Consider the following 17,963-nt stretch of genomic DNA (forward strand, 5'->3'; position numbering starts at 1 on the left):
CTAACTGGCATCGGCGCGAAAGAGAAAGCGACGCTTGCGTGCATCCATTCTTGTCTGGGACTTGGGCTCACGCACCTCAATCGCCTCCTGCTGGGGTGTCGCCTCAGCCTCGACTTTGCTGACGGTCACCGGCTGGGTTTGCGCCGCGGACATTGCCGGATCCGCAACGGAAACGCGCTTGTAAATGGGCAGAATAGGTTCATCCTCCTCTGCAGCAGCTGGCGCCGGCTCCACAATGAGAGCTGCAGCTGGCGCAGGTTGCTCTTCCTCTGGCTTTTGCTCTGCCGTGCTCTCGATCAGTGTCATGGGAGCAGCAGCACCTGGTGTGAGCACCAGCTCCATGGGCGTCAGCTGCTCGTTCTTGGGATTCTGATCCAAACGCTCCTTGACAAGTTCCACAATATCGTCAATACTGATGGCGGGCATATAGGCAGCGGAGGCCAGACTCTCCTGGGCATCGTCTTGGATTGCTGCTTCTTTGACTTCTGTCTCCTTGGCCGATTCCTCGGCTGCTTCAGGTTCTGGTTCTGGCGCGGCAACCACCTGCACGGGTATTTGATAGTCTGCGGGCAAATGGTTTAGCTGCATAATGTTGATGATGGGCGAGTCCGGTTTCTGTTTCTGTTGTGTCTCCGTTTCCAGCAGCTGCTCCTCGACCGATGCAATCGGATCTACTGTGTCGGGCTCGGGCAGCTTGGCCTCCTCAATGGAAACGGCTTCAGTTTCCTCAATTGCAGGCTTCGAGTCGATCTCTTGATTTTGTGGCTGCTGCTGCTCAACAGTTTCGGCCATGTCCATGGCAGCATTGGCCAACTCAGTCTCGGTTTTCTCCTCGTGGTTACGCAGCGTGTTCAGAAAGTCAGTGATTAGTTGTTCCGCCTCTGCAGCCATGACTGGATCGACAGGCTTGAAGCCGCCAAGAGATTCCTGCACCTCGCTGTTGTTGCCCAGCATCTCTTCCACGAGGGGACTGGGGTTGGCCATTTCTGGCGTAGCTGGCAGGCTGACGGGCGCATCCGCTGGCTTAGCCGCCTCTAGCGCTTCAATATTGTTCAAACTTTCCTCACCGGAGCCGCTGGGCTCCATAATCGCGGGCTCAATGGGACTGTCTGCGGTTACGACCTCCATTTTAAGTTTATTCTCAATCTCTTGTGGCTTTTCTGCCAAGCTCTCGACAATTACAGCTGGAATCTCTGGAATGGCTTCAATGGGCTTCATTTCAAGCATTTGCTCGGGCATTGGGCTAGCTTCCTCCATCGGTTCCTTTAGCTTGGTTTGTTCTGGCGCTGCCTCCGGCTCCTCTGGCTCTGGCTTTGCCTCTAATTCGGGCAGTGCGATAGCCATAACCGGCTCGGAGGCCTGGGCAGCTGGCTCCACAAACATTGTCTGCAGTTTGAGCGTGGGCTGCGGCTCATTGAGCTCCGCCTGGACAACTGCTTCAGTGACCGCTGGCTCTACCGCCTCCTGCACAGGTTTTGCGGTGCTGGAGATGCTGTTCTTGTTGAAGATAGCCGGACGCTTTCGTATGGCATTGAAGAGCTCATTGCGAACGGGTGCGGCAGTTGCAGGCACAACCGGCTTGGGCTTATCCTTGTTGGGCCGAACGCTAAAACGCTGTGGCTTCGGAGGCTTGGACGCCTGCTGGACAGGCACGGCGACGACTTCGGGTTCTGGTTCCGCGATGGCTTCAACAACCGGAGCTGCTGTGGCGACAACGGGCGCCTTTCTTTGCGGCTTGTTGTATACGACGGCAGGTTTGTTGTATGTGACGGCGGGCTTGCGGCGATTGGGCTTTGGCTTAGGCTTTTGCACCTTCACGGGCTTCGCTGGCTCAGGCGTGGCGACAGCTGCAGCGGGCTCCGCAGGAGCAGGCACTTCGCTTTCCTCGGGTTGGTCAGGCTCTTCACTCTCGGCAGTCGCTGCTGCTCCTGGCTTACTGGCGCTCTCCTTCTCCTCCTCCACGGGCAGGCCAAAGTTGCCGTTCAGCTCGTAGTACCTGGAGCTGTCCTCGCACTCAATGGTCATGTCCTCGCGACGCATGCAGGTGAATGATTCCTGCGAAAGGACTTTAGCATTCAGCATCTGGCAGCGCGGGCTAGCGACTAGCTTACCTGACTGAAGATCGTCTCCTCGGGGCAAATGAAGCTCCAGCGGAAGGTGTTCTCCTTGCCGTCCGCGTAGGTCACCGGTAGACACACGTGGAAGATCTGGCAGTCGTTCTCCACATCCGCATAATAGCCATAGGATTTGTTGGCACACGAAAAGTTGTCCGTTATGTCCGCCCGTATGGAGGTGGCATTGCTCGGCAGCGTCAATGTGCCCGTCAGAGGAGCTGCTTCCGCTGCACTGCCGCTGGACGTCATTTCCGGCTCCGCCTCCGCCTCCATGTCGGATTCCTGCACAGCCGGTGCGCTGTCCTCGCGTGCCACAATAGGCATATTCTTTCTCTGCAGAAGAGTTGGGGGTTTAGGCATTAAGACATTGCGATTAGCCCAGCGGCCATTCAGCTAACGGACTACGTGCTCCGCATGCGCAAATCCCAAATGAACGAAGCACGTGACATGATTGCCGGACAGCAGCTAAAGCTATAGCTTTGGCTATGGCTATGATAAAATTTCACTTGTGTTCTAGTTTTTGGCGTTAAGTGAAAACTGAACTGAACCCCACCCCCACCCAAATGCGTTCGCACCTGCGCGGAAAACCTTTTGTGGTCAACGCTGCAATTGAATCCACTTTCGAATGCTTTGCCCGAATGTTATCACATCATATTTTTAACCATATATCGATAGGTTATTTGTTTCATTGAGACACGCATTTCAATGAGCTGACGAGCTTTTAGCCAGGTAACGTTAGGTAGCGTTAAGGGATAGGGGGCTTACGAAACACAAAACACAAAATATAAACCTATAACACACATTTATCTTTTGTCTTAATTCCCTTCGTTATATTCTTTTGCAATTTCTGTAATATATTTTTATTTGTATTATTCTGCTTCTCTTTTTTACTTACCCCCAAATAAAAACCTATTAAACATATTTATTTTATGTCTTGAAACTCTCCGCTATATTCTTTTGGAATTTCTGGAATAGGTTATATTTTCCCAAATTGGAACATATTACACGTTCAATTATTCTCGAAAGCCCTCTTTACGCCCTCCGCTATATTCTTTTGGAATTTCTGGAATATCTGTCTATTTATATTCTTCTAAATTTGAACATATTACACATTTAATTATTCTTGCTATATATTTATTTGGATTCGCCTGGGCCTGAGTGTTGCCAATCATAGTTTGCTTGCCATAAAAGAAGGTTACCTGCAGCTGCCTATAAAGACCTACTCATCTGCTGCATTTAGCCGTTAAAAGGCTAGACGTTTGGCATACCAACTAAGCAAACAGCAAAATGTCTTATGCAAATGCGCCTGCAGACAACTTGGTCTATGGAATGACTAACTCAACTCATGGACGTTCGGGACGCTCGTGTGTGCCATTAAAATTTCAGACTATGCCTGGGCAAGGCGAACATTTCATTAACAGTTTTCCGTTGCCCGTTTCGATATCCGTTAAGAACGGAAATCGTCTGCGGCACTTGTTGCAAGTGCAAGCCAAATCCAACCCACCTGTTGCTGGGCAAGCGGGCCCGCGCTACAGCCAATGGCCAGGAGCAGCATTAGACAGACGAACTTCCACATGATGCACAAACTGTTCATTTATATATCTCTCTCTATATATGTATATATATATCTGTATCTTTATCACTTTTATCACAACAGCTTGCATTTAATTTCAACTTCGTCGCGAATATTTCATGCACATAGTATTCCTTGTGGGTTGTGTGTGTGTGTGTATGTGTCTAATCCAATTAATGTATCCAAGCGTACGCAGATCTCTTTCTCAGATCGATTTGTTTAGACCAAAGCTTGCACTCGCACACCTGTGAGGCACCGTTGGCTTCCAAATACTAACTGCGACCGACGTTCGAATGCGACGCCCAATTTATATATTCTTCGCTTTGATTTATTAAGAATGCAAAAGGTAGAGAAAACCCAACAAACACCACACATACACACACGCACACCTGCACACCTCGTGGTGCGTGCGGCAAAGAAATGTAGGCGACAACAACTACAAAGACAAAGACAATTATATTGTTGTCGCTTCTGCTTCGCAAACGTGACATGGAACTCGGTGGAACGCAAGTTGTGGAATCCAATTTAAAAGCTGAGAGTCGCATAGAATGAGAGACCCCGCAATAAGATGGTCTTCGGTACAGTGATCCTCTAGGGAATTAACTCAGCTATTGCAGTAAGAGGGTGAGATTAGCTTAGATACAAGTCAGGCTGCAAAGTGGAATGACATTATTTGTCTTTCTTTAAGGCGAACCTTTAACGAATCAACTAGAATAGCTGAATATACTTATTTAAGCCAAATCCCCAGCATTACAGCTCTCGGAATTTCGTTCATCTCCTCTTCAAAACCATAGCAATAAGGTGGTCTCTTGTCTCTATTGTTGTTCTCTAGGGAAGTAACTCAGCTTTGGGAGCAGGGAGATAATCGTTTAAACACAAGCCAGGCTGCAATATGGAAATATAAAATTTACTTAATACTTGTGCACATATGCATGAATACATGCATGTATACATGCTTGCATGAATATATGTGCGTATGCATGTTTGCATGACTGTATATATGTATGCAGGCATGTATGTGTGCATGTATGCATGTGTGCATGTATGCATGTGTGCATGTATGCATGTGTGCATATATGTATGTGTGTATGTATGTATGAATGTATGAATGTATAAATGTATGAATGTATGCATGTATGTATGTTTGTATATATGTATGTATATATGTATTCTCATGAAATCAAGTAAGTCTTCACTTAATGTGGAGAAGGCGACAACTATGGAAATAAATATTTATATATAAATACGAATAGATACTTAACATATAATGTTGTTGCTGTTCTCATTTATAGCTATGTATTTTGAAAGCCTAAAATAGAGGAATAAATTCTACTTAAAACAAATATTACTAGAATAACGCTCCCCTAAGGTCCTGCAGGCTGTCACTCAGCTGTGATAATCTATCATGGCAAACTAAGGTGTGTGTCGGCACAGTGAAGACAATCTGTGATAAATTTACTCATTAAGTGGCTCAGATGCTAACTTATTATTATGCCAGGCAGCTTTCTGGACTCACGTTAACAAGATGAACGACATCAGAAAGATGTTAAAAACGCACCGCCGCACTTTGAAGGGCCGCCAGCTGCATTTGGGGGTGTTGGCTAGCGCCAGGCAAATTCATAAAAAGCCAATTGACTCGTTGGTAATTAAAAAGAAATATAAAACGATTACTAACTTGATAATTGTTTATGGCAACGCGCTGTTGCCGATGCCATTGGCCTCAGCAGCTTTCGCTTTTTGCTGAGTGCGCACTGTACGTGATGTCGATAGAACAGCCGGAAAGGGCAAAGGGGCGCTGGGCGTAAAATAAAAAAAAATTAAAAAATAAAACAAAAAAAATAAACTCGTTAAATTAGAAATTCATAATTGACGCGTAATACTCGTACGTGTAGCCAAAGTCATAACTCAAACTATGCGAAATGGTAGCAAACAATTCTAAATTATTAATGCGCCTTAATAAGCCGCGCTTGTTTTGGGCTCTGTGAAAGCACAACAAGCACAGCACGATGATGATATTTCGTTTGTTGCATAATCCTTTGCCTCTCTTCCCACTGGGGTGCCATTGAACCTTCGACGAATTTTTCGATAACTGACTGTAATTCCCGCAGCTCGCCTAAGGTCCCACTTGGTACATATAAAACTGCAATCTCACGTCTTCTTGTCGCTCTCTGGGCAATCTTTCGAGTTTAATCTCTGACAAGGGGCACCCAGTACCAAGGCGTGATTACTTTTGAATAAACATTTCTCAGTAATCAGGCTATCCACCATGCACATTAAGTTCCCGTACAGTAGGCAGTGACATAAATTCGTCTAGAAGTCGAGGCCTTAATTCCAGGCTAGAGCCAGAGCTAGAGAAGCTTTTTCTCTATATACATGCACAAAATTAAACATGTACTTTACCCAGCGGATGTGCTTCTTGTTTTCTTGTCAGCATTCTATGGGAAATGTGTGCTTGACTAACTTCGGTGTCTGAAGTCTGATCCTTGTGAAATTTTCAGTGCTTAAATAGTATATGCTCTAGTGTGCATAAACCAAAGCGCAAGGCCCTAGCTTTTAAAATCTTAAATTCATATTCGTGTGGTATTTCTATAAGGTGTTCAACGTGTTCTCACAGACGGACATGAATATATCAACTCAGTTGATGAAGAATATATAAACCCTCCCCATTATCAATTTTCAACTCATTCAATATATAAAATAATAATAATGAATTTTAATTTCCTATATTTTACGTCTAATCGACAAGCTTCTGACTATGATTGGGTTAGGCAGCAACGCGTTGAACATAGTTATTTTCTTTAATAGCTATAACTATTCAATATCTTTATATGCCTACCAAAGCTGGTAGATGGGCAGCTAAATGGCTGGTAAGTAGTTGTAAGCCCTTCGCGCATGTGCATTAAAATGCCTACATGAAATTTGCGCACTTGGCAACAAAATCAGTTGAAATGCATTTTGGCTGGCTCGCTGAAGGAAGCATAACCAGCAGAAAAGTCGGACCGAGAGTGGGACAGACATTTAAACGTGCAGAGATAAAACCGTTGACAACGGGGCGACGTGTCGGGCAAAAAATTCTACATCAAGTCAGGTGTGGGGCTGGGGCTGGCAGAAAAAACATGACTGGAATTATGATAATCAAATTATGAATAGATGGTATAAGGCGACCGGCAAGGGGGTTGTGAATGTTTCAGGCCAGGGCCAGGCATGGTCATTATTGAAATCCATAGAAATTGGCAGCTCAATTTCAGACTTTGACTTTTCCTTTTGGTATTTATTTTTTTGTTTTTTTTTGTGATTTTACTTAATGCAACGAGAAACACGTGTAACTTTCTAAAATGCAAATCAAAGTGCAAGGGAAATGTCAACGAGCACTTTTCAAATTTTAAAATCAATTGGACGACACGTGGGCGTTGCTGTGACCCACCCCCTTCTCCACCGCCCCCCTTCCCACTACCCTCTTGGAGCCCTTGAAGAATGCGTCGTATACGTGATGCAGTCGCACTTTCTAGTGCGGCACTTAAATTTAATTAAATGACCAACTGACAAACTGACAGCCGCACGTCGCGCTCGCCTGTCGTTTAGTAGAGCAAAGCTCGAAACGCGCTTAGAAATTTTGCACACCTGATCCGCAAGAGGTGAGGGCGTGGGCGTGGCTGGTGGGCGTGGTGCCTCCTAAAAAGGTTCTGGGTTCTGGGTCTTGTTTCGGTTTCTGCAAGCCGCGCACGTTGTCCCAGGATTAACCGTTATTTCACCGACATCCACAGCCGCAGCAGATTCGCCAAACATTCTGCCCCAAGAATTTCAATTGAGTTGTATTTTTTGGCAAACCAAACGAACAGATTGCCGATGGTATCTGCATGATGTATGTCGGCCATTGGCCACACCCACCCCCAGACGTCAATACGGCTGTCGGCCGCCCACTCGCAAGTTTAGAAAGTGCTGAAAACTAAACTATTTCTAGCTGTTCGTCTGTCTTTTGTCTTTTTGTATGGCTTGCCCCCGATCAACATCAATTATGTGGCACACGTTTGCAGACACCTTCAGTGCGAGGCTCCCACGCGGGGAGCAATCGAATTTTTATGGCCAATTTCATTGATTTTAATTTTGCTAATGATAAGCATTTCTTTGCACGAACCCAGCGAGCAGCTCCCTAGCTTCACAGCTCCGATGGCTGCCTCTAGATAAGGCGCATGTTGCGGCATGTCAATGTGTGTCGCTTTTCTGGGCCCGCTGCCCCCGCGTTGCATGTTAATGCCCGGCCGAGCTTTTCTTTCAATTAGTGCACTCGCCCAGGCCCAGGCCGAGTCCGAGTCCGAAGTCTGCGCGCTTTAAAGAAGGTCAATATCAGTAGCTGGCAACAGACGTGTCAGAATGCGTGAACCCAACTGGACCCTTGTTCACTTTCTTTTTGGGGGAGAGACTCCTCTATTTCCGCTGAGGGTCGCTGTCAATCGATGTCAATCAATTGTTGCCTGGACATCAATTATTGTCGACAATTTATTAGCCATAAATTGGCTACCCCCGCGCTTGTTTGACGTTTGTCAAACACACATTTAATTGGCAAACATTTTTCGCCAGCGTCGAAAAACTTTGTGTACTCAGCATTTGAGGCACGCACCGCACATGCGCGAACCTGCGACACCGGGGACACCCATCGATCGCCGTTGTCTTCTCTAGTTACTGGAGCACGTCGCACCTATTTGGTATTACGGAGCGGTGCTCCGTACTTAAATTGGGCCACAAATTAGAATCAGGCGCACGGCCGCACAGGTGAAATTTCGAAAAATTCCACATAGAATTGACCGCATTCTAGCCCCATATTCTGTGTGCTCGTGTGCAAATTATCTATGCATCGATTACCACAGGAAGTCAACACCCAGTTCTTTGTTTTTCATGTCAGGCAATTGCTTGTGCGCGCTTTAAAATAATGCGCATAAAGCCAGAAAACTATTTTGTAAAAATTATCCCTTTGAGCGTAGCTGAACAACACATCTTCTAAGTCTATCGAAACAATTTACCTTCTTGGGATCTCTTCTAACTAAGCTTGTAAGGTTCCAAGTTAAAAATTAAAATTTCAAGCAAATTAATGTTGATAAATATATATTCTGGGGAAACATCGTTTTCAGTTTGGGATTTCTTTTTGCTAAGATTGTCATTGAGCACAAACGCTTGAGCATCAAATTTTAAGATTCAAGTTAAAAATTTAATTTGATTTTTAATTGAGTGGAAGGTACTTTTCAAGTTTAAACTTTTCGCAATTCATATAGATTTTTTACCGATAAATTAAACCCCTCAGAAATGTTATCTTAAACATTTCATAAATATTTCTGCATGGGTTCATAGAGATATAAGAGATATATAAGATATAAACATATTCATTTTAAAAAATCAGCAAATAAATTATTTCGTTCGCATAAACTTTCTATCTAACTGATACCAAGTTTTCAAACAGTTTACAATTATTAAAGTTTTTATTATGCATCATAACATAAAACATACGAGTAAAATAAATAATTCAAATAAATTACTTAAGGCTAACTACATCAGCTTAATATTCAGCAAATATTAATATTAAAGCAGAAATATTTACTGCATTGGTTTTTTTAAGTAAGACTAAAATTTAATATACATGTTAGGGCATTGCACTAAAGTCAAATAAATTTCTACTAATGCGGGGTTACAGCTACAATTGGTTTACTGGCATTTGGGCTAAAATTAATTTCGAACTAGGACTCTAGGGATTATTTAATAATCAGCGTCATAATACGATGCAAGTCGAATAAGTAGGTTATATAAATAATGCTCCATGGGCACATTCACTGCCACTGATATTGATTGCGATAGGCCAGATAGTGGGGATCCTGCGTCTGCTGCAGCTGCTGCTGCTGCGGTCTGACCTGGTAGCTGTCCGTGGAGGAATCGACCTCCTCAATGGATGGATCCGTTTGCAGGGAACGCTTCCAGTAGCTGCCGCCCTGCTCGCTGCCCCAATCCTCGCCATGGTCCTCGTAATGGTGCTGATGATGAGCATGTTCGACATAGACAACCTAGTTAGAAATGATGCAAATTGGGCGTGAAGTGAGAAACACCACAGGAAATACCAAAGAGCCCAGAGTGTAAGAGCTGTGTGGATGGACTGTTTATTGGGCGGGGGGGCGGGGATATATTTTGGGAGAAGAATATTTATGTGTGTGCGGACCTTTGGTTGGCTGTCTTTCAGCTGCTTTTAAAGGCATGTTAGATGAGGGGAGGGCGAGAGCCACGCCCATACTTACACAGTTGTGGGGAACATTTTGGATACGCTACGTAAATATTATTGTATATTTTGACTGGTTTTTAGTTATGGGAATCTTTTGAATTTATTTACTGATTATTGTGGTAGCTGTCCAAAAATTTTACCATATCTGAAACCAAAGAGGTCTGAATATGTTAGCATACGGAACATTTTGAGGTCTGTAATTGTTTGGAACTGTTGTGGAGAAATTTGTAAACGGAAACCGCAGCTGGAGTGAAACAGTTAAAACGCCTTGGATCTGTGTACGCAGTATTCCATATCTATATACAATATGTTTTCGGAGTATACAGGGAAAGGGATAGAAAGAGTAACAGTAAGTGAGTGAGAGAGAGAGAGTGAGTCAACAAATGTGGGAGGCGACGTTTGTCAAAAACATTTGCTCATACATAAGATTAAGATTAACAATTTCACAAAAAAGGGTGCAGAAGATCCGTTTAGAACAGGAAACATTTTGATCTCATAACCCGAACGAGATGTTCGTGTGCGATGCAAAACAAAACAAAAACGAAACACATTTGTAACTAGCCCATCGGGTGCCTTTTAACTCACCTTGGACGGTGTTCCGCCTCGCTTGACATCTATCCAGAACCGGGCGATATTTATCAGCAAGCCGATCAGGGCTATGGCAAAGAACTTCACTTGCAAATGGGCGCCCAGTATTTTCAGCAGCAATTCGATTTTGGCCTTTAGCAGGGAGCCAATTAGCACCAGCTTTGCGTATGCCTTCCTCTTCTTCTTCTTCTTGCCGCGTGTAACTGTGAATCAGGTTAAAGTTCGATTAAAATCGATTTGAATATACGAAACCAACCTTATGACCAAGAAAAAAGAACGCATCGAAACACATAAAAACGATTTAACGATATTTATCGCTTGGGAGGGTGGTGTTTGTTAGTATGAACTGCAGTGCGCGTAAGTGCGTTAACGATAACGATAACGATAACATAACGATAACGATAACGATAACACAAAGGCATTCGAATCAAGCAGGGAATATGAACAATACAAATTACACTTAAACTAGGTACGGGTAAATAATTTATGCAAACGAAAGCGCAAATATTGGAAGTAAGCTTACATACATTCATCTTGAATTGAAACATAAATTATTTGTCCGTTAAAAGGCAGCTTAAAAGTAGCTTAACGTTTACGCGCTCTGTGCACAGCTGAATGCTATGACACTTCGACGCACCGACACCAAAGCGCGCTGCTTGCCAAGCAGCGGACATGCGTTGTGCATGTCTGCCTGCTATGACACGCGCCTGCATGTTATTTTATACGCTTGCAGAGTTTCTTATTGTTTTCTTTTTTTTAACTTTTTACTATTATTATTTTGTGGAGAAGTGTCTTCAATTTGTTTTACTATTAATCTTTTGTGGATAAGTCTCTTTTGTTTTTCCCACGTCTCTGATTTTTCTCAATTTCTCTGCAAGTGTACTTATCTTTGGCATGCCAAAGTCTTAACTTTTAGGAGCTTATACTATTGATAGATAGGCACTAAAGTGTGCTTAGGAAATGGTGCGCTAAATTCATTGAAAACCACACGCAGCAAACAACACACACCTCCGTTACTTCTACCATATTTAATCGGGTTCTTATGCTTGCGCTTTCCACCGCCGCCTCCGACGCCGCCGACGCCGACGCCGGCATCGACCAGATCGTCCAGCAGACCGATGCCCAAGGGATCGCTTGTCTCCTCCTGGACGACCACTTGCGACTGTTGACCCTTCCGCTTGCGCTTGCCGCGCTTGGTCTTGCGCTTGAACGGCCTCCCGCCACCTCCGTGTCCGCCTCCTCCTCCTCCTCCGTGGCTGACAACCTGCGTTTCGCTGTCGTGACCGTCATCCACTTCATGCTGCTCCGGCGCTGCCTGCACCACAACCAATGTGGCTGGCTGTTGTTGCTGGCCCTTCTTTTTGCGCTTGGTCTTGTTCTTCTTGCGTTTGCCGCCGCCGGGTTTCTTTACTGCACCCGCCGCATCTTCGGCGCCATCCTCGAGCTCTATGAACTCGACGGCGCCGGATGTGCCATCGTCGCTGAACACCGAGGTTTTCACATCGTTCGCCGGCTGCGCATTGCTCTCGGCCAGACTTTGAGCACTTTCATTTTCTGGCTCGTCCTCTGCCTCCGCCTCCGCCTCCGCCTCGGCTTCCGCTTCATCCTCCTCGGCATCGCTCGTTTCCTGATCGCCGCTGTTGGAGGCATCATCGTCCGTCTCATCCTCGCCGCTGTTTTCGACAGCCGATTCCGCCTCCTCGGCATCCGTCTCCTCATCATCGTAATCCGCATTTTCACTATCATCTGCCGCCGCTTTCGGTGACTGCAGATACTCGTACTCGCGGCCAAGGAAACTGCGCCCAAAAAAAAAACAAAAAAAAAAACAAAAAAAAGAGCAAACGAAAGAGAAGGAGAAATAGAGTTAGGAAACCGGAAAATGTTAGCCCAGCTAACTTGTTGGCCAGTTACCCACCCGTCCATCGTCTCGGCGAGATACTCCTTCATGTATTTGGTGCCGATCTCGATTTTCTTGAGCAAAGTCGACGGCTTCTCTTTGATGGGCAGCTCCGAGGCGCTGTAGCCGCGTCTCTCGATCGTCGCGTTCAGCTGCCGATCCGCTTCGACTGTGGCGAAAATGGAAAATATTTATTTTAATGTTGTCCAGAGCACAGACTAAAGAGTTAAGATCGAAAGCTCGGAATTATTTGCCGCATAACTACAACTCAAGCAGACGAACCTTTATATAAATGGGTGCAAATGCAAATGCACCTGAGTCTGGCTAATCTTTGGCAATTGGCAAGTTTCACTGGCTTTGATTTTCACCCGAGCGCATAAATCACATGTGGGAAAAGCCTCGCTTGAACCTAATTAACACCTCTTTCACCTGGTCGATTAGCGCGTCGCTCACCTTTCAATTTTTGCCACTGCAAATGGAGTTCATCGTCCCAGACGTCCAGAATCCTGGCCGACTTCTGCCGGGCACAGCCCCAGGGCTCAGCGCGTATGGGACACAGCGCCAGGTCCAGATACGGCGAGATCTCTGAAAATGCAAAATACATATTAAAACTTAATGTAGGCAACATTAATGTTGCTGCAACAAAAAATCAAGTTGACATTGAGTAGTCTCTGCTAAAATTGTTCAAAAAGGCCTAAACATATTTGGCTATGGAATTTTTGGAATTTGATCTAATTTGGTTAGCGTATGGTTTACGATGGCCAGCTTTTCCAACTGTAAACATTTGAGTGAAAGTACGCACAGCCACTGACCAGCAACAACAACAACAAGTGAAGCACTGATAACACCTTGTGTGGCAATTGTTAGCTCTGCCGCTCATCCATGCCACCACCTGCAGCTGCAACATTGTCTGCGGCGCATGCCGCATGTTTAAAACATGCTTATTGCTGATTTCTAACCAAGTGAAAATGTGCAAAGCCTCACAATTAATCACAACTTAATTGCGGCACTCGATTTTAAATTCAATTGACAACCAATTAAGTTGATTGTTTAAATTATAATTAAACCAGCGCTGACCTGCCGGGCATCATTTGCCACACTTGCAACGCTCTGTCTGTGGCAGGCTGCTTGTAAATTGAGCAATTATTCGTATACCCTGCAGGCATTTAAAATGAGTAAAAAGGGTATAATGTTTTTGTGGAAAGGCAGAGGTAGCTAACTACGAAATATGGTAAATATATATATATATATTCTTGCATGTCCACATGCATGTCCACATGTTCGCATGTCCGCATGTCTGTCTGTCGAACGGAGCTCCTCATGCCATTATTGGCTGATCTGAGAAATTTTAAGAACTAGATATATCATATTTAGTAAGGCAGAGGGAATTATTCGATTCAAGTACTTATAAAATGTAGGGAAAAGAATTTCTTCAAGTTAAGTCGTGGGTTATATTTTAATCAGGGTCTACGCTGGCTTCAAAGCCTGTCCCTAGTCGGTCATACCCGTTTAATACACTCTTACTTATTTTTATCTCTTATTATGAGTGTGCCTAGGGGGTGCTCAGGCTACACACAATGCAACAAGCTGTCACCTGGCTGCCTTTTAATTGCCCCACATCAGGCGATGCTACTGCTGCTGCATTTCGCATCCAGTTGCAGGTTGCAGCTGTCACAGCTCCAAGTCGTGATTAGTGAAAATGGCAGCACATGAAGCCTAGCATATTTCACTTTCAATAGGCTGTACTTTGACCCAAACGGCAGCCAATAATGTCATTTTGTGCAGCATTCAATGCCAGGTGAAAGCTGAAATCAATGGGAAATGCCGCAGCTCGTGTGCGCCTAGGATCTGGCATTGTGAGAAATTGTTTGTTTTCCCTCTTGTCGTCGTGGTGACATCCAACAGATAAAATCCTTGTACTGTCGGCAACCCACGCGGCATCCACTGCGATTCCCTGGCGAGCGTCTGCATGTTTGGCATTTGCCAGCGCTTTGTTTGGCTGCTTACAAATGTGGCACATTAAGCCAGACCCTGCTCTTGGCCACTTTTCTGGCTACCCCTGCACCCACCCCCTGCCCAGCCAGACCATGACCAAGAGCCCAAGACAATGCCCATGCGCTGGGCTCGAGCTAATTTCAGCTACACTTTTTTTTGTACTTTCACTGCAATTGAAATTTATGCGTGGCCCATGGTTATTATACATTGGCTGGCAATCGCATGCATTCGGGGGCGTGCCCAATGAGCCCGAACTTGTCGATGGGTGACGCGTTTATTTGCATGTCCACAATCGTCTGGGCCCATTGACTGGCCACTGGCCAACTGTAAACGCTGCCCGGCTGCTGGGCATCTGGGCCAACTATCAACTGGCAACTGGCGACTGCTAACTACATAACTGTGCTGTAAATCTCATTTATCTATGGCCATTGGCTGTCCATAACAGTAGCTCATAAAATATTAGCATAATCACGAGAAATTCTACAGATATTGTAGATATAGTTGTAAAGTTAAACGTGCCCTGGGTGGCATTCGAAAGTGAAATACGCGTTTATTTTACGGAGTTCAGTTTATTAGTCTGGCCAGATTAAGTCGTTAAGTTCATGTACATTTTAATATTGAGTAAAAGTAGAAGTGGCCTATGCAGGCCAGCATAATTTGCTGAATTATTCAGTTAGTTAGTCTGCCCAGATTAAGTATATATATTCATGTACATTTTATACTTATAAATTGCGTTTTTATATTGAGAAGGGGAAGTAGTTAACTTAATTTAATCCCAATTTGTTGAATTTGTTGTCATATCACAGACAAAGCCCTACAATTTCATTACAATTCAAATGAATTAACTCAAACTACATTTTATGAGATAGTAGTTGATTTAATTCTACAAAAAAAAAAGAAACCCATGCAGACCAGCACATTTTGTTGAAGTTTTTATGATATCACACACAAAGCCCACCAATTTCTATTCAATTCAAATAAAATCTGTTCGTTTTTCGGCTCTTTCAATTTCTAGTTTAGACTTTTTAGAACACAACCTGTGTGGAATAAAAGAAAGAATTCTTCGCCATAGAAACTCGTCCCCCTCCGAGCCAAACAACAACACACTCACTTTGCATTACCGTTAGCCAAGAAATGTGTGTGAGTTGTGCCGGGGCTACCCGGCTACCACGGCCAAAACGCTCAATAAACTTTCACTGGTTTTCGATCTGCGGCGTTCGGTTTGAATTTAAGACGCGTAAAACGAGATATATGTACGCAAATCTGAGACATTTCCAGCTCTCAAACCATGTCACTTAAAACGCACATCACAGATCCCCTATGGAAGGGGATTTGAACTGGCATCTGGGTATATGGTATGGTATGGTCTGGTGTCTGTTGCCTCTGCCCATTGTTGTCCGGCCAAAATGGGCAATTGGCGAGTCGAGCGAGATGCCAGGCGAGCAGCAATTAAAAAATGAAATTTGATTTCATTCCGTGGACAACACTTTTAATTTTTGCTCTTGCCATTTTTTTTTTAATTTTTTATTTGCGGAAAAATGCTGTCAATGCCGCCTGTTAAGACGCGGCCGCAGTTTTGTCTTCAGTTTTTCCAGTGGCAACAGCAACAAGCTAACCAGACAAGACAAGCTGTAACCACATTTATACACACCTAGTCGCACACACACACTCCTATCTCAATTGACGGTTATAACCCAAATCTGAGCAGTTTTCTGGTTGTTTTTGGTGTCAGTTCCCCCCCAACAACGCCTCGATTCTCAGCCGGCCTCAGTTTATTGTCTTTTGTAGTGGACAACCGAATCTGGCACCATATAATGTCTTGACTAAGATATCAGCCTGTTTTCTGTTTTCTGTTTTCTGTTTACATTGCGTTGTTGTTCTCTTTTGTTGTGGGGCATAACAACTTGCACATGAGCGAAGCGTATCGATGATCAGTTTATGCTCAACAAATACCTGTTGTAAGGCTAACAATTTGTGCCAAATTGATTGCAATTAAAGCTTATCTACTCGATTATTGGCTTGCTTATCAGTCAAGAAAATACGTATAACAAATATAAAATGCTTATTGGCACGATCTTGGAAAGAAATGAACTTAATAAAAGACACAGACTTATTAGTTAAGTTAATTTAACTTAAGTAAACAACACTCTGTCTGATTTGATGCACTCTCAAACATAACCCACTAAATTTTCCTTTTTTGCCAGAGTATTTCAAGTTCGTTCTATAAAAAAAGAGCGTGTTTTTGTCATGTGTTTAACTGCGTGTACTTTTAATGACTTTACATTATGTGCACCCTTTTGACAGCTCAAGCGTCGGACCGTGTAAATAATGGTGTGTTTTAAGCGCTCAACTAGTTCTAGTTTAGTTATAAGTCTGACCCATATTACATGGCCAAGGTGCTTGCAATTTGCTTTTTTTTTGTGGCACTTGTGGCGCAGGTGCAGGCCGCCCGGCTAATTGCTCGCTTTGCACACCTGAAGCAGAACAGAGCCGAGCCAAGACGAGTTGCGAGCAACGAGCATGTCACCTGCTCCATAAACGCAAACCCTTTCCTAACAATGTTCCTGTTCTGCTGCACTGGCCATGAGAGTCAGCGTTAATTAGGCATAAAGTTGACAACTCGAATTGATGTCGTCTGCCGGCTGTCGCCTGTCAATTGCCACAGCCGACATCTATCTATTTGAGCCGTATTTGGTATTCAGTCTGAGAAACCCATCTGCGCTCAGCTATGATATAATGGCTAGTAAACTTCGTGCGCTCTCACATTTAACTTAATGAGCCAAAAATTTCACTGCAATAAAAAAAAGTGCTTTTGATTGTGTTTTGTTTTGCTTTGCATTTTAAACAGCGGCCCATTGCGCATTACTAAATACAAAAGAAATATGAAAAGAAATTGGACAAGAGCTGAGTCAGTCACCAAAAAAAACTTGGCAACAAACCGAATGAATTTGTGCATCCAGGTGACTTGGCATAACTTACCATTTAGTTTGCGTGCAGCAGGTGCCACAACTGGCGACCAGGCCGCAGCTGGAGCTGGTGCTGGAGCTGGGACGGACGCGGGCAGGCTCCAGGCATGCGTCAGTGTAAATGGCAATGGCAAACATAGCAGCAGCAAGAGCCCAGCTGAGCCCGCCGAGTCCATTTTGGTTAGAAACTAACTCAAGTCAGCCGTTGAAATTTCACAAATACAGATACAATATATGTATATATATATATATATAGATAGATAGTTACAGACACAGATGGAGTTGCCGTTAAATCTTTTACAAAAGTCTGTTCTGATTTATGTACACTGCTCGACACGCAAAGGCACAACGGATCTTTGTTCCATTTTCTTATTGAAAGAAGTCGTCACCAAAATCGCCACAATTAACGCACTTATAAATATTCAAATATTCAGCTGCGCCGGCGCACCGAATTCAGCTCACACTCTACCTAGTCCTCTGCGATTCGATCTTAACACGACCAAGTTCAAGGTAGGATTGAGCCATGACGCGCATACGTAAGAAGTTTTATACCAAACGACTCCGACAAGTC

The 17,963-nt window shown here is 44.3% G+C and overlaps 2 protein-coding genes across 2 annotated transcripts; both read right to left on the reverse strand.

Annotated features, from left to right (window-relative positions):
• LOC115766945 (cytadherence high molecular weight protein 1) lies at nucleotides 1-3,690 on the reverse strand. Its single transcript, XM_030711033.1, has 5 exons — nucleotides 3,619-3,690; nucleotides 2,112-2,447; nucleotides 1,771-2,055; nucleotides 781-1,734; nucleotides 1-726 (listed from the first exon to the last, which is right to left on the reverse strand). The coding sequence occupies exons 1-5, from the start codon at nucleotides 3,688-3,690 to the stop codon at nucleotides 1-3; spliced, it is 2,373 nt and encodes a 790-aa protein (XP_030566893.1).
• Nucleotides 3,691-9,503: 5,813 nt separating this feature from the next.
• LOC115766946 lies at nucleotides 9,504-17,568 on the reverse strand. Its single transcript, XM_030711034.1, has 6 exons — nucleotides 17,406-17,568; nucleotides 12,885-13,016; nucleotides 12,450-12,600; nucleotides 11,543-12,330; nucleotides 10,532-10,737; nucleotides 9,504-9,734 (listed from the first exon to the last, which is right to left on the reverse strand). Exons 1-6 carry the CDS (start codon nucleotides 17,566-17,568, stop codon nucleotides 9,504-9,506), a joined length of 1,671 nt encoding a protein of 556 aa, XP_030566894.1.
• Nucleotides 17,569-17,963: the final 395 nt, after the last annotated feature.

Source organism: Drosophila novamexicana, unplaced genomic scaffold, assembly GCF_003285875.2.
Source record: "Drosophila novamexicana strain 15010-1031.04,08,12 unplaced genomic scaffold, DnovRS2.1 tig00001292-arrow-arrow-pilon, whole genome shotgun sequence".
In the NCBI taxonomy this organism is placed as follows: Eukaryota; Metazoa; Arthropoda; class Insecta; order Diptera; family Drosophilidae; genus Drosophila; species Drosophila novamexicana.

Excerpts from the sequence above, each read along its gene's own strand:
- LOC115766945 (XM_030711033.1), bottom strand. The coding sequence starts at position 3,690 with ATGTGGAAGTTCGTCTGTCTAATGCTGCTCCTGGCCATTGGCTGTAGC. Across the intron at positions 2,056-2,111 it reads AGGAGACGATCTTCAGTCAG|GAATCATTCACCTGCATGCG; the intron begins GTAAGCTAGTCG and ends GTCCTTTCGCAG. Across the intron at positions 1,735-1,770 it reads CCAATCGCCGCAAGCCCGCC|CCGCAAAGAAAGGCGCCCGT; the intron begins GTCACATACAAC and ends GTATACAACAAG.
- LOC115766946 (XM_030711034.1), bottom strand. The coding sequence starts at position 17,568 with ATGGACTCGGCGGGCTCAGCTGGGCTCTTGCTGCTGCTATGTTTGCCA. Across the intron at positions 12,331-12,449 it reads CTCGCCGAGACGATGGACGG|TTTCCTTGGCCGCGAGTACG; the intron begins GTGGGTAACTGG and ends TTTTGGGCGCAG. Across the intron at positions 9,735-10,531 it reads GAGGCGGAACACCGTCCAAG|GTTGTCTATGTCGAACATGC; the intron begins GTGAGTTAAAAG and ends ATTTCTAACTAG.